At 46.0% G+C, this 15,000-nt stretch overlaps 1 protein-coding gene across 1 annotated transcript in view; it reads right to left on the bottom strand.

The window, feature by feature from the left end:
- MGMT (O-6-methylguanine-DNA methyltransferase) overlaps positions 1-15,000 on the bottom strand; it is a 119,804-nt gene that overhangs the window by 21,837 nt on the left and 82,967 nt on the right. Inside the window, exon 4 of the mRNA XM_030453384.1 lies at positions 5,279-5,436. Within this exon, the coding sequence (XP_030309244.1) occupies positions 5,279-5,436 (158 nt within the window). The remainder of the gene's footprint in view (positions 1-5,278; positions 5,437-15,000) is intronic.

Genomic DNA, 15,000 nt, shown 5'->3' with positions numbered 1-15,000 from the left:
GGGCTAGTTTAGAATTTTGCTGTTTTCATTTCTGAAGGCTGGAGAGGATTGGTTTCTGTTTGAAGAAAACTGTAGGGAAGGACTGGATTGTAAAAATCCACTAAAAGTCTATCAAAACAGTGACGTTCTGCTTATCAAAACTATTCTCAGATGAAATGGTAATAAAAGGCAGCACCAGTCTCTGGAATTTGAATTTTGTGTTGGCAGACAGAAATATGAAAGCTTGTCATCTCTTTGCACTTGAGTCTGCCATGTCCAGACATGTGAAGTACTAACAAATTCCAGCAGATTATTTCATATTCCTTTAAAACATCATTTTCTAAAAGCCTACATAGAGATGTATTTGCATGCTTGATGAAGCTGCAGAAATGAAAAAGGGAAAGTCAGAAACATTTCCCAACTTTTTTTTTTCTTCTTCTTTTTTTGTTTTTTTTTAGAATCTCTACAACAGAATTAAGATAATTTCACGAACAGCAAGGTAACAATATGGCAAGAATGACATTTTGTGTTTGTCTAGGAAAGGGCAAGCCTCGCCTCCTCCTCAGCAGGCTACCCAACACACAACTCAATTCCACAAAATATAGATATAACCTGGTAGTTCTGGTGGATTTATGGATTTCTACTACCCTCTAACAGCTGCTTTACAGCCTGCTTTGCTGTCCTCTGGCAGGTTCTCTACTGATTCAAGTTTTAGAATGAGAAGGCTGCCAGGAACTAATGACTGGAGTCATGTTGAAGGGAGAGTGTTGGTCCCACCTGTTTCTTTGCAGACTCTGCTCCCATCACTGGGTGTCCCATCAACCTCCCTCTTGGGTGACCAACATCCATTACACACGGGAGGTTCTGTGTGTTATTCCAGGGCTCCCCTCCCCACTCCCCATCCTCAAGTTGTTCCTCCCTCATCCTGCTGGTTTTCTGCCTTTGCTTAGCAAGGCCAACATGCAGAGCAGATACTAGGGAGAAATATTTTACACAGAGGGTGGTGAAAGGCTGCCCAGAGAGGTTGATGTCTCACCCCTGGCAACATTCAAGGTCCTGAGCAACCTGATTTAGTTGAAGGTGTTCCTGCTCGTGGCAGCTGGCTGGACTAGGTGGCCTTTAAAGGTCCCTTCCAATCCAAGCAATCCTGTGATCCTATGAGCTGTAAGGTTTTGCCTCAGGTCCATCCCCTTTGCTACAGGGTCCCCTGAGCAGCTCCAGACTCAGGGACACAGAGGGATGGTTTCACAGAGCTGAAAGACTTCACCCTGTGTGGCAAGGCACAGCACACAAGGAGCAGAGCCCCAGAGCTGCTGCTTGTCCCTGGCCAAAGGAGAACTCCTTGTGTGCCTCCCATTTCCTCTGCTCCTGTGGCTCTAATGAGCCATCTGGTCTGCAAGCACAGGACCCTCTGCTCTCTGCAGCCTCTGCCCTCCTCCAGCAAAGGGGGCAGAGAGGAAATTCCCAGCTGAGCATTGCCCATTGCCCATTGCCTCTGCCACTCCACACAGCCACCAACCAGCCACTCCTGCACGGCCTTCAGAACAACACAATCTTCACCCTTCATGCAGAAAGGGGGCTAACGACCCCAGTACATTAGGACCAAATAATTGCTTTCCCTTACAAACAGGCAGGGGTTTTTCCGAAGTGCAACACTTGGAAGTCACTGCAGGGAAGTGGGGAAAAGCTTCTTTTTCTGTGTTGGATAAAATTACCCATTAAGAATCGGCTGTGAAACAAACTGTTGAAAATTCCAGTTTAAAATCCCATTAAAAAAAAAGAAAACAAAACTTAAATTGGCTGCACAGGCTAAACTGGGCAGCCAGTTAGCCAGCAGCTCCTGGAGGTGCTGAGGAACCAGCTTCAAACATCTCCTGCCCACCTCGAGCTTTGCATCAGATTCAAACTTCACCACTGACAAGTTACAAGGAGAAATGGGTAATTCTGTTCTTAAGGCTGCTTTTAAAGACATTTTCCCCTTTAAAGAGTAATTTAGAAAATTAAAGGCACTTGAGAAAAATGTAAGACAGAAGAGGAGCCACTGAAACTGTAAATGTCAGAATTCTCTCAGCAACCAAATCATGATAGGACAATGAAATGGTTGTTATTATATTTCCACTATCAAGGCAGGGATTGCTGGAAGGTGCTCAAAGGGGGAACTTTGCTTCCTTACAAGCCTGGAAAAGCAAAGCAAGCAGCTAAATGCTTTTCAGGTGCTCACCAACCACACTCTTCCATCCTGTTTCTTCTTCTCTGCAAGGAACTGTGTCTTAATAGTTGGCACAAAAATAGCTGCAGTGAAAAGTAGCTGACCATGAACTGAGAAATGCTTCATCCCAAAAGCACTTTACAGTTGTTTTTTTTAATGAGGAATCTCCTTAATGTGTTTGACATTAGGATCAGTCTTACTGTCCTCAGATGGTGCTGCCACAGGAAAAAAAATTGATATGAGCACTGATTAAGAAAGAAAATATCCAATAATCAGTCATGACAAAAGCACTGACAATGGAACTCAACTCACATAAGGACAAAGCACCACACTCGGAGTGGTCATATTGACATGGAGGGGTAAAAAAGAAGGGCCAGAGGTTTTGGTGCTCTGCTGGAAGAGCTGCTGATGAACGTGTAAGGAAATCAGGGGGATGAGGAAAAACTTCCCCAGCTTTGGATCCCCGTGCTCTCACTTATGTTTATTCTGCATTTCTACATGCCTGGAGAAATGAGAAGGCACTTTCAAATGCAAATGTGAAAAAGTAAATAAATACCCAATTCCTAATTTAGCAGTACTGCAATTCTGACTTACAGACAGACCAAAATATACAATCTACTCCACATAATGTGGGTTTCCACGTATTCCAACATTCCTCCCAACAATTTTTTTTTTCTGTTTTATGGAAGTATTACTAAGAGAAGGTAAGAACAGAAATGCCATCACATCATTGTGATGGTTGCCAATTAATTCTCTGTTAGCTTTTCCATTACATACGTGCCTCCCCCCATAAAACACACACACACACCTGGGCCCAGTCCAAGAACCAATAACTGAAATAAATTAAAAAAACCTGGGCCTGCACATGCTGCAACAAGAAAACTGCACCCCAGCACCACGTCTGTAGCAGAAAAGGTCAAACCCCACTAGGACCACTGCTGCCCAGGGCCCAGCCAGGAGGGACACCAACCATGTCCTGTCCCCCAGGCACCTCCTGCTTGGGCTTTGCACTTGGATGATGCTGAGGAGCTTTCATTCCATCCCCCCAGAAAGCCAGGGGTGATGACTGCTTTCCCTCAAGGAGCTTCCTAATGACAAATATACTTATTTTTCTCTTTTAAATGATCTTCAGCCTCTTCCAGCATTGCCTGCCCAGGGAAGGACCAGTGTCCCCAACCAACTGTGACCATAAGTCGTGGGAAACCTGCTCAGTGCTAAAACCCCACAGCAACAGCTAAAACATCAGCAGCTTTGCTTAGACCAAAAAATCCATTAGCCAAGCTAAAAAGTATAGTCCATTTAGGAAAATTAATGAAAGTCAAAGCATTACTTTAAATGTTTTATAATCTTCTGGTGGATAATCTGGGAAGCAGAATTCCCCTGATGCTATTCAAAGATGGCAGGAACATCAGCAGTAACTATTTCCCACCCAGCTTTGCCCATCCACTTTCACCTCAACCCTAAAGTTTTCACAACAAGGGTCTTAATTTCATCCTGGCTAATAAAAAAATCATTCTCAAATGAGAATTTAATCACCTAGAAGGCCGAACTTCATGAGCATTTTTGCAGTTTTGATACTGTAGTGTCATTAGTGCTCCTCATCCCACACATTAAGCAGAGGGTTTCACTAAAATTTTAAATTAATTTTTTTAACAAGTAATAAAAAGGATGTTTGGATGAAAATTGGAGGGTGACAGTGCAGCAACACTGAATTTAGGATTAAAATTACCCTTGGCTGACACAGGGACTGGCGGTCAGTCCTCACACCCTGATATAACATCTGCACCCAGTCTGAGGTGATGTCTGTCCCCTTCCAGCCACAAAAAAGGCAGTCTATATCCTGTGGAGTTTATACAAACCCCAGTGGTATCTTACTTCATGTAAGGTAGAGTACACTGACCCCTTTTTGCTGCTGTACTATTATGGAATATCATACAATTAAAAAACTGATCTATTAAACTGAAGATTTTATTCACTGGGAAATGATGACATTCATGGGCAGACCAGGAGGCACTGCAAAAAGCAGACTTCTGAGATTAATATATATTTTTTTTTAAATTAATGAGATCTATTTCATTTAAAGTGATTGCCTTCTATTATGAGGTCTTCAGGAACACAGTCAGTAAAAGGAGAATGAGAAGGAGAAAATTTCCTCAGGTCTTGTTTTTACCTAAATACCCAAGCAGCGTAACTGCTCTGTAGCAATACTTGTTCTTTGGACAAAAAAAATCCAAACAGAACCTAGAATAACTTTTGGGAACCCAAACTCAGCTTTCTTATGCAACCCATCACTGAATGCTTCTATAGCCCTGGCCAGGAGTCCATGCCAACAGAATCCCAGACTGGTTTGGGTTGGAAAGGACCTTAAAGCTCATCCAGTTCCACCCCTGCCATGGTCAGGGACACCTCCCACAGCCCAGGGTGCTCCAAGCCCCATCCAGCCTGGGCTGAGACACTGCCAGGGATGGGGCAGCCACAGCTTCTCTGGGAAACCTGGCACAGGGGCTCAGCACCCTCACACCAAAGAATTTCTTCCCATGATCTCATCTCTGTATCCCCTCTTGCAGCTGCAAACCCTTCCCCCTCATCCCATCCCTCCAGGCCCTTGTCCCAAGTCCCTCCCCAGCTTTCCTGGAGCCCCTTCAGGCACTGGAAGGTGCTCCAAGGTCTCCCCATTGTAGCCTTCTCCTCTCTGAACACCCCCAACTCTCTCACCTGGCTCCAGAGCTGCTTCCCCCTCTGATCATCTCCATCACCTCCTCTGGACTTGCTCCACCATCTCCATGTCCTCCCTGTGTTGAAGGGAACTGCCCCAGCCCATGTGCTGGACCTTGCACTTGACCTTGTTGCCAGGGACATGACCTAAGCCTCAGCCCCCCCCCAGCTGCTGGTGAAAAGCTGATTTAAGTGAAAAAGAATCCGACTGGGAAGCAGACTGCTCCTCAGCTGTGTGTTCCAATGGGAACCTTCCCACCCACAGGAGCTGATCCCCATCATTTTTCTTGCCACTGTCCAAGACCTGGGGAGCCAGGAGGCAGCAGCACCCTGGGTGATGGGAGCAGGGAGTGGATGGGTGTCCCTGGCACAGACCTTGCTGGAGCAGGGGGTGGTGGAAGGCTGGCAGGGGAAGGGTGGCTGTCCTGGCTGGCTGGCAGAAGTAGGCGTGCAGCCAGGCTGTGCACTGCTTCAGGGGCTCTGTCATCTCCTCTGCACCTTCACAGACCTCACAAGCAGCCAAGGACTCTGCCCTGCAGCGAGAGAAAATGGTAAAATTATGATCAAAATTATAAAAATCAACATTTGTGCTCCTTGCACAAGCAGAAAAATACACATCATCTCAGGAGCTGGACTGCATCTTCTCTCTGCTCTGACAAAGGAGAAAGGGTTCATAACTACAGGAACAAAAAGGTGTCCTCATCACCTCTAGGGATGTGATGATGACACAAGGGTGCTGCCACCTGTAAAAACAACATCACAAAAGATCAGGGAGAGGGAAATGCCCACAGGTTGAGGAGCAGGAACACCCCCCAAGCCCACATAGATGGTGGACAATGCATCCCTTTGCCTCCCAGGAGGATGGAGGTGAGGCTCATTCTCCACATCCCACATGGACACAGTCCTTTCCCCCAGGGACCCTCCCTGGGGAAGGAGGGAAGCAAACTGCTCTCTGCAGCACTCACGCCTTCCTCTGCCCCGTTTCCTCCCAGCACCAGTGGCAGGTTCCTGCTTTCCTCCACTTATTGAATTGGAAGGAAGCAATTGAGATTCATTTGATTTCCAGTGGCAGCTCCTGCTTGCAGGACAGCAAAGAGAGAAGCGAGTGAACAGGGAGCACCTGCAAACAAAAGCCTACTTTCTCCCTTGCTGGTTTTTTTTTTTCTCTCCTTCTTCTTTTGCTCTGGAAGAGCAATGCGTATGAGAGCAAAGAAAACATGGATTTGCAAACCCCCAGCAGCGTTTCCCAAGCAGCACTGGGGAGTGGGTGGTGATGCTCTCCTGGTGCTTCACATGATCATGGGGTGGCGGGTTGTCCCCCAGAACTGCAGGGACCCATCCCAGGGCACCTGCAAACAGCCCCTTACCAATGCACCCGAAATAAAATGATGGGGAGATGGGTAAGGAGACAACATGAAGGGTGATGACTGCCAAAACAGCAAGCCCTGCCAGCTCATCCCCAGCACCTCCAGCAGCACTGGTGAGACAGCTGAAGGCTTGCTGATTCTTGCAGCTCTTTCCCCTCATCTGGAAGCCCAGCCAGCCCCCAGAACAAGCAGCTCCTCAGCAGCATGCTGCTAAAACCCAACAGCAGACTTCTGCTGAGAGGCTGTGGGGGTCACAAAGCAATAAGAGGAGGGAAAACCACAGAAAAATCAAAACAAAACCTGAGACAACTGAAGAAAGAGAAAGCCAGAGCAATCCTGCCCCCCTGCTATGGGGAAAGAACAAACCCACATCAAACTCCAGCACGCCAGAGCCTGCTGCAAGGGAGCAAAATTATTTTGCCATCTTCCCTGGCAGAAAGCCCCCAAACTGAAGTGTGTGATGTACCTGTAATGGCATCAAAGACACCAGCACTGCTCTTGCCACCAGGCACCTCTGCAAAATGACCCCACACCTTCTCATGCTCGACCCACAAGAGCCCATGGAGCCCAAGGCACTGGGCCATGGGTGGGCTGGACCCGGTTCTGCCTCCGGATGGGACCAGCCAGGGCTCGGGGGGGACTCCCAGCAGTGAAGCCCTTGCTTGCCTGGTGCCTGATCAAACAGCTCTGTCATCTCCCCCAGCCCCAGTTCATTTGCTGATTAATTGTTAACCACTGCAGGCCACATAATTACTGATTAGAAAGTGGCAGAGAAGAGGAGGGACACAGAGGCGGACAATTAAAACCCTCCAGCTGCACAGGAAGATGAGATGATGGCTTGGAGCAGAGCAAAACAAAAAAAGAGGAACCATCTTTGGATCCACTTGGATGGAAATAAAGTGCAGATTTATTTCACTCTTTCCATTTATTAGCCAAAGTAATGCTTTTGATTTTTCTTTTTTGTGTGGGTTTGAAGTCATATTAATTTGCTTCATGAAAATGATGTCTATGTTATTCTGCTATTTAAGAATCTCTTTGCTAAAAAAAAAAAGTATGAGAATCTGAGCATAAATATTTTTATATGGATATCTACCAAACCAAGGTCTCAACACCAGGGATAATCCATTATTCTGCACATGTACAATGCTCAGCAGAATATGGCTGAGTCTTACTGTGGATTATTAGAGCTACGACAATGTAATAACCATGGAATACAGTAATACCTCTGAAAGCTCAAAGTTGGTAGACTTTTCTGCTCCATTTATCCAGAAGAGCATAGAAAGCACGCAAAACTACAGTAACCTGATGTTTTTCACATCATCTTGTTTCCCATTTTCAGAGTCTGGATATGATTTGGACTGTAATATCCTCATAAAATCAAAGGACTTTGTCTCCTGGCTCCTCTGCAAGCCAGCAGCCAGGCTCCAGAACTTCCTTCTGCTCCAGAAAGACACCAAACTACTGTCATTCTCCCCCAAAACAGGTGCAAAGCTGCCCAGGCTGATGCATGAAATAAAGGTCCATTGACCCACAAGAGAACATGAACCACAGCAGCTGCTTTGCTGCAGGAACCTCAGCCCTCAGCCCATGGCTCTGTTCCCCCTGTCATCACAGACACATCCCTCACTTTCACCACCTTTTCCCTGGCAGGACTTTTTGAGTAGCAGGCTTAATTAAAAAATAATTTTTCATTAATGCTGTTAAGAGCAGTGCCTTGTCACTGCTGAACACCTCGAGGTGCTTCTGTTGACACCCATCTTCCCACCCTCTCAACACCAGACACTTGCACAATGCTTTCACCTCCAACCTAGTAAAGAAACACTTTGGAAGATGACAAGGAGTTGCCTTCTAAGAACACTGACTTCTTTTCCTCTAGGCCACAAAGTCCATTTGCCAGCATCTATGCTGAGAGCTTCAAATTGGCAAAAAGTTAAAGAAACTTTATAAAACCCCCAACTTCATATAAATTTTGCTTGGCTAGAAACACCAATGACTGTTCCCAGGAATCTGACAGCTTTAATAAAGGAAAAACAATGAACACAACTCATGCACAAGTGTCCTCTCCTGGCTCCAACCTTTCCCTTTCCAAAGCTGCATAGCAGCACTCCTTCCACAAACTACCTTGGCATTGAAAAGGAAACTTAAAACAGCAGCTGCTTTTTAAAGGATTTTCCCAGGCTTCAAAGCCACACTTTGGGCCAACTAAAGCATACGTATGTTTCCAGAGGCAAGGCAGGAGTGGTCTCAAACCATCCATGAGAAGAAAAGGAGAGCGGATGAGTTCCAGTGTGGGAAATTTCCCCCTCATGTGAAAATCCCCTGCTCCAAATTAGGCTTCTGGGAAGGTTTCTGAACACTCTGCTCCACGCACTGACCTTTGAGCAGCTCCAATGTCAAGATGGCCAAGGAAAAAGCTACTTGCATGCCACCACATGAAAACAGCTACAAGTCCTTCCAACCACTTGTGCTGGATCTTTAGCCATGAACAACCAACAAAAAGGGACCTAATGTCCTGCCCTTGGTGATCCCCAAGGAAGGGACTTGCTCCTGGCCATAAAGCCACCAGCAGTGGCCATAAAGCACAGAAGGGGATGGCCAAGGGGCTGTTGGTTCTGTGCTTTACCTATGGGCAGTTTCTATCTGAAGCCCAGGACCCAACAAGATGTCATTTGCACCTCGGCAGCTGTCCTGCTGGATAATTGAAGCCCAAGCTAAGGGAGGTGTTTGGTGACTGTCCATAAGGAGCTCCATGTGGCTGTCACACTAATCCTCTTGTCAAGGGAGAAAGACCAGAGTCCTGCCCCTAACAAATGGGCCCTGACGTGACCCGGCGGCCGCAGCTCCTGATGGGAGCTGACAGCAATTTAGCCATGGTTCTGCTGAGACTGCTGAGATAGTGTCAGACACCAGAGGGAGAGGGGGTGGACTTATCAGTGGTTTTTACCCTCATGCCAGGGTTAAAAAAAAGAAGAAATTAATTAAAAAACCAACCAAACTAACAACAACAACAACAAGAATCCAACAAAACCCACCAAAAATGCCACATTTTTTTGACATCAGGATTATGGAAAACTATCTCAAGAAGGAATCTGCCCATGGGTGGAGAGGGAAATGTTTTTTAGGAATATTGCCCAGTCACAGTAAAATTCTATCCACTTTGAGGAGCTCAGGACACAGCCACAATTCCTCTGTGAGTCACCTGAGGAACAGAACAGTCCTCAGAGCATCAGGTCTCTCAGGGACTTGAGACCAGAGAGAAGAAGGAGTCCTTGGGTCATTCTCCCCAAGAGATGCCACGTTGCAGCCCAAGGACTGGACAAGCCTGTGAGTTTGTACCATGTCCTTCCTCCTGGTACCTGCTATGAGGGATGTTCCCCCTGGGACCACCCCCAGCACCCAAAGCTGGCATCAGCTGAGGATGTCTCCTGACAGCAAGAGCTTGGGGCATCCTTCATCTGGGGCACAGCAGGATGAGGATCCAGCATCTCCATGCTCGGGGTCATCAGTAGAGTTAATTGCAAGGAGTTCCTCAGTCAGAGCAAATTTTAACATTTGCAGGGTAATTCATTGCTGAACCTCTAGGATCTGAGAGGTTGTCACGGAAAAGATATGAGGGGCAAATATGATTTAAAAGGTTATGTACGTTCCTGTTGTTTTGTTCTTCAATGGCATTTTCCTTTTTCCCAGCAATGCCTGCAGACAACTCCACACAACGCTCGGGCATCAAAGTGACCAGGACCTGTAAAAAGTTGCACTGAGAAGCAAAAGCTGAGTGTCTCTCCTATACCTATGTATTTTATACATTTGCCTTACCAAATCATTTATCTGGTGTGTTGCTTTTCAAATAGAAGAATCAATAATGATTAGAACACAAAAATTAGCATTAAACCGAGACTCAGCTGTGCAGCATTTTCCTTTACATAATAAACAGAGGGTTAGCTGGCATTTTTACTGCAGCCTTTATTGTAAAATTAAATAAAAATGCATTTTATCAACACCTAAATGCCCTTTAAATAGCCTGTTTTTGATAGATGAAGGCTAAAGCCACCCCAAAACTGCAGATGAATTATCTGGTCTCTAATGATTACGAAACGATTACAGGATGCAGAGCAATCTTGTTAAATTTTATTCAAAAGCTTACTACACTTGTGTTTTCTCTTATTTTTCTATCAATGAAGCCCAGGAGGTTTAAGAACAATTCATTATGTATGAGACTCAACTTACAGTGCTTGACTGTTGATTAATAGGAAAGTTTGCTGTATGTACATTTGCAACATTAGATGCATACAATATGCTAACTTATTCTTCCACCAAAGCTAATTATTTACAAAAATGACTACTTGAGACTACAATTTATTAAATGCATGCATCCAGTCTCAATTTGGCCCCAAAAGACAGTCTGGAATGAAGATCTTTTACTTGATGTGACAACTTCTAGAAACAGTGTTATTAATATTGTAAATGTGGCAAATAAAGAGTTCAAATAGCCGTATGGCTGCGGTGCATTTTTTCCCCACAACTGAATCAAGGAACAAAGCAGCTTTTTAGGTTTAAAATTCATGGAGGAGCACATCCTTACATAGTTTAATTTAGCTCCTCAGAAATGAAGTGCCTGCGTGATGGTAGTAAGAGATTAAAAAAAGGATGAGCTGCAATAAACAGAAATAACACCCCAATTCTCACCGAACGACCCCCACCACGGTTCCTTTTAAGACCTATTAAGAAAAAATCAATGCATTTATGGAGGAGTACAAGACCTCAGAATGGAGCAAGACTTAATCATTGTCGCTCAACCTCTGCAATATTTTCTCCATTCTGCTTTTATCTCTTCTGGAGGATTTAAATTCTCATGGATCTGACCGGCCACAAACTCTGCATTAAAGCACTGCCCCAAAACAGAAGCCTCAGTGCCAGAATTTGGGCATCAAACACAAACTCCAAATAAATAGATCCTCCTCTTGAGCAAAACACGTCGGTATCCAAACGGCCGTGCCTTTTTCCCACCTCCTGCAATTAAAGGTGTTGAGCTGAGGTACCAAGGGGAGGTTGGTTCTGAGAGCTGTGCAGCAGGCAGCCCCCGGCCGCTCCCAGCCCCGCTGCCGGCTTCTCCTCTGCTCCTGGTGTGTCCCAGCAAACCCTTTCCAGGAGGGAGTGAGACTCCCGTCTTCACATGCCAAGACAAGGAAAATCAATGTCAATGCCCCAAAGATTCAAGTGATAGCACTGAAGGTCACCAAGCACTGCTCGCTGCCCTGCACCATTAGAGTTTTGATTGGAATCCTATATGGGGAGACACAGACTCCAGCCGAGCCCCTGCCCTGGGACATGGCACTGCGAGGCCACGGAGGAAGCCCAGCAATCAGCAGCCTTGCCTGGGAACACAGGGGACACCCTGGAGGAAAACAGTGCCATGTGTGGCCTTGGCTTCTTATTTCCTGAATGTATTTCTTATGTTTTCAGGGACAAAGGGCTCTGTCACAACCACGGCCACGTGCAAGGACAACCACCAAGCATGGTGCTTCATCCACCTCAGACTTCTGCTGTGTCTCTCAACACCTGCCTGGTTACCCACTCCATGCCAACCTCCTTCCCACTCCTTAAAATGCCCAGTTTCAACATTCTAAGCTTTTTTCTACCCTGGCCACCAACCATCCTCACTATGTTTGGACCATCTCAGTCCTGCTCCTCTGACCTCACGGTCCATCTCTGTCCTGGCCATCAATTCAAGTACTGCTGTCTTCCTGCATCCCAACCATGTATTTTCCAGACTAATTCCTGTTCTCTCCAGATTTCATCCTGCACATTTCTACCTAGTTCATGCTATCAGAAGTCATTGAGACAGGTCAGGAAAACTATGGATAGTTCTAGGGCTCATCAGCACCATGAAGTTGTAACACCCTTGTGCTCAGCCCCAGAAACAGCCCAGAGATGACCTCCCCCAGAGACTTTACTCTTCAATGAATGAAACTTTTTTAAGTCCTACAGCCAGGCCAAATTTAGAAAATAAACATATTCCTAGTATCATAACTATTTCTGTTTCAAATCAGCAGGTTTGACAGCAGAACCTCTGGAAGGAAAAAAGCAAAAAAACACAAAACTCAACTCAATTCCTGGTTATCTTCTCATTTATAAAGGACCAACTGGTTCCAGACTGAGAATGGAGGAAATCATGCCCATGCCCCAAAGATCCTCAACCAGCAACAATCAAGCAGATGCTTCACATGAAACGCTTGCTATAAAGCAAAAAATTCAGCCAAGTTCCAAGCAGCAGCACGCTCTCACCCAAGCTGCTAGGCAACATTAAGCATAGGTGATATCATCAGTTCTACCCATAATTAGGTTAAAAGAAAGTCAGTTAATTTTAGCACTTACAAGAAACTGTTACAAAACATTTTTTTTTCCTTATATAAAAGAATTCTCCCCTCAGACTTGCGAGGTCGGTTTTATCACAGGCAATTAACCGTGCTGGGGCTGGCTGCAGGGGACCCTCAAACCACACACCAGGCTCCCTCCTCTTCTCCACTCAGATCCTCAGGTTCAGGGCACTCTCCACAGCTCTCCTCATCACCTCCCAAGCTCTCCTCACCATCTCCCAGCCCTCTGCAGCTGCCGTGGAACATCACCTCCTACCCAAAGCTCTGCTCAGAAGCCTGCCCCTAGTAATAAACCAGTTGCCAACTGGTAACTGAAGGAAAATTTACTTTTTTTTTTCTACATATCTAAGACAGATCTAATCCAAAGTATGCATGGATTAAGAAAAAAAAAAAGCATCACCAAAAAGAAACAAACACACCAAAACACAAAACCTAAGGCAGTTAAAAGGCACCTTACAATCTTTACACTGCCAGAGCCACGTGCAGAGGGAAATGGAGGGAGGAAAACTTAAGGCTGAATTATTAGAAGTGGGCTCTGACTTTGGATGTCCACTCTGACGTGCATGAATTCCAGATGAAAGCGAGCACCAGGAATTATAATCAACAGCACCTGCAGATACTCCATCCTATTAAAATGAATTAAGACACAGATAAATCAGAAACCTCTTAAGAATTCAACTCATCAGGCCATTTTTCAAACCAACTTCCCAGGCCAGGTGTAATGCACTCTCTGCCCTTTGAGCATCTCCTGTAGGACCTCCCATGGGCTCATCTGATGCCTGACATGCAGCATCTCCCAAGAGGGCAGGGGCTGGGGTATTACCTGACCTCTGTCTCTACAAGGTTTGGAGACTCCTACACACACGGGCAGGACCTCTCCTGAAATGCCATTACCCAATGAAAATCTGATTTTCCTTCTTACCAGTCATGCCTCAAACCCAAAAATACAACCCTACAACAGGAAGATGAACAAGAAACACCAAGTGTTTTCCTTCACTGGGATGAACACTTGCCAGCACTTGCTGTTTTCTGCTGGCAGCCCAGAAGAGAGCCATGGGTCACCTCTCTGGAGGTTCTGGGGAACTGCACCCATCACCCCCCACCTGCCTCTTCTGAATCAGGGAGAAAAGCTTTTCTTCTCCCAGGAAACCAAGCAGAACCCAATTGCAAGACTGGAAAAACAGTAGGGCACATCAATAAAACCAATAAAAACACTGTTTCAAAAAAAACCTGCTGCTATAATTAACTGCAATGAGAGTCTATAAACTGCGACCTCAAAAGCAGCTTGTTAAAGGCTGGATATGGGAATGGTGATTTAAACAAAAATATCCTCTTCATGGACCACCTTGGCCTCAGCTTGCTCCTGGCTTCACCCCTGGATCCAAGTGGGATGTCTCACCACAGGGACTCAGGAGCTTTGGGGCTTCTCCTTGCAGTGGGATCTGGACCTGATGTGACTTTACAGCCACACCAAAACCTCCCTGAGGAGGGCTGAGTGGGATCTGGGGACTGAGGGGGCTCCAGGAAAGCTGGGCAGAGACTCTGGATAAGGGCCTGGAGGGAATGGGATGAGGGGGAATGGCTTTAAATTGTAAGAGGGAAGACTGAGATGAGACATGAGGAAGAAATTCTTTGCTGTGAAGGTGCTGAGCCCCTGGGTGCCCAGGTTGTACCCAGGAGCTGTGGCTGCCCCATCCCTGGCAGTGTCTCAGCCCAGGTTGGATGGGGCTGGGAGCACCCTGGGCTGGGGGGAGTGGTCCCTGACCATGGCAGGGGGGGTTCCCTTCCAACCCCAACCAGTCTGTGAGGAAGCCTCATTACAGCCTCAGAACATTCCTACCCAAACCCCACTGGTGTCCTGTGGCAGCAGTGATGGAGACACTCAAACCACCCTTCTGTCTCAGAGAAGATGGACAACTCCACTTTGCATAACTCCATTTTGCATTGCAGGGAACCATTTTTCCAGCATGCTTTCTCTCCTCCCTCTTCTGAAGTGGTGAGCAGTGCCAGGAGACTCCTGTCCTCAGAGCTTTAGGTGCATCTGCATTACAACCCCATTAGCTTGTGTACTGCACTCATTAATAAATAAGCTTCCCACTTAAGTGCCTTTCTTGTAAATTGGCTTGTTCTGTTCCATATAAATAATATAAATTTCTCTTATCAAGGAGGGTGGATTTTTTTCTTTACCTATGTACAGACACCACAGCAACTTGACCCAAGCAGCAGCAGCTCATGTAACAAACTTCCCCAGCAGCCCTTCTCACCAGCTGCAATATGTTAAATACTTAGCATAGCACAGAATACTGGTTTTAATAACTGGCATAAGCATATTGACCATATGTCAAAAGTAAAAGAA

This window comes from Calypte anna, chromosome 6 (assembly GCF_003957555.1).
Source record: "Calypte anna isolate BGI_N300 chromosome 6, bCalAnn1_v1.p, whole genome shotgun sequence".
Classification (NCBI taxonomy): Eukaryota; Metazoa; Chordata; class Aves; order Apodiformes; family Trochilidae; genus Calypte; species Calypte anna.
This window is presented reverse-complemented; position numbering and strand designations above follow the sequence as displayed.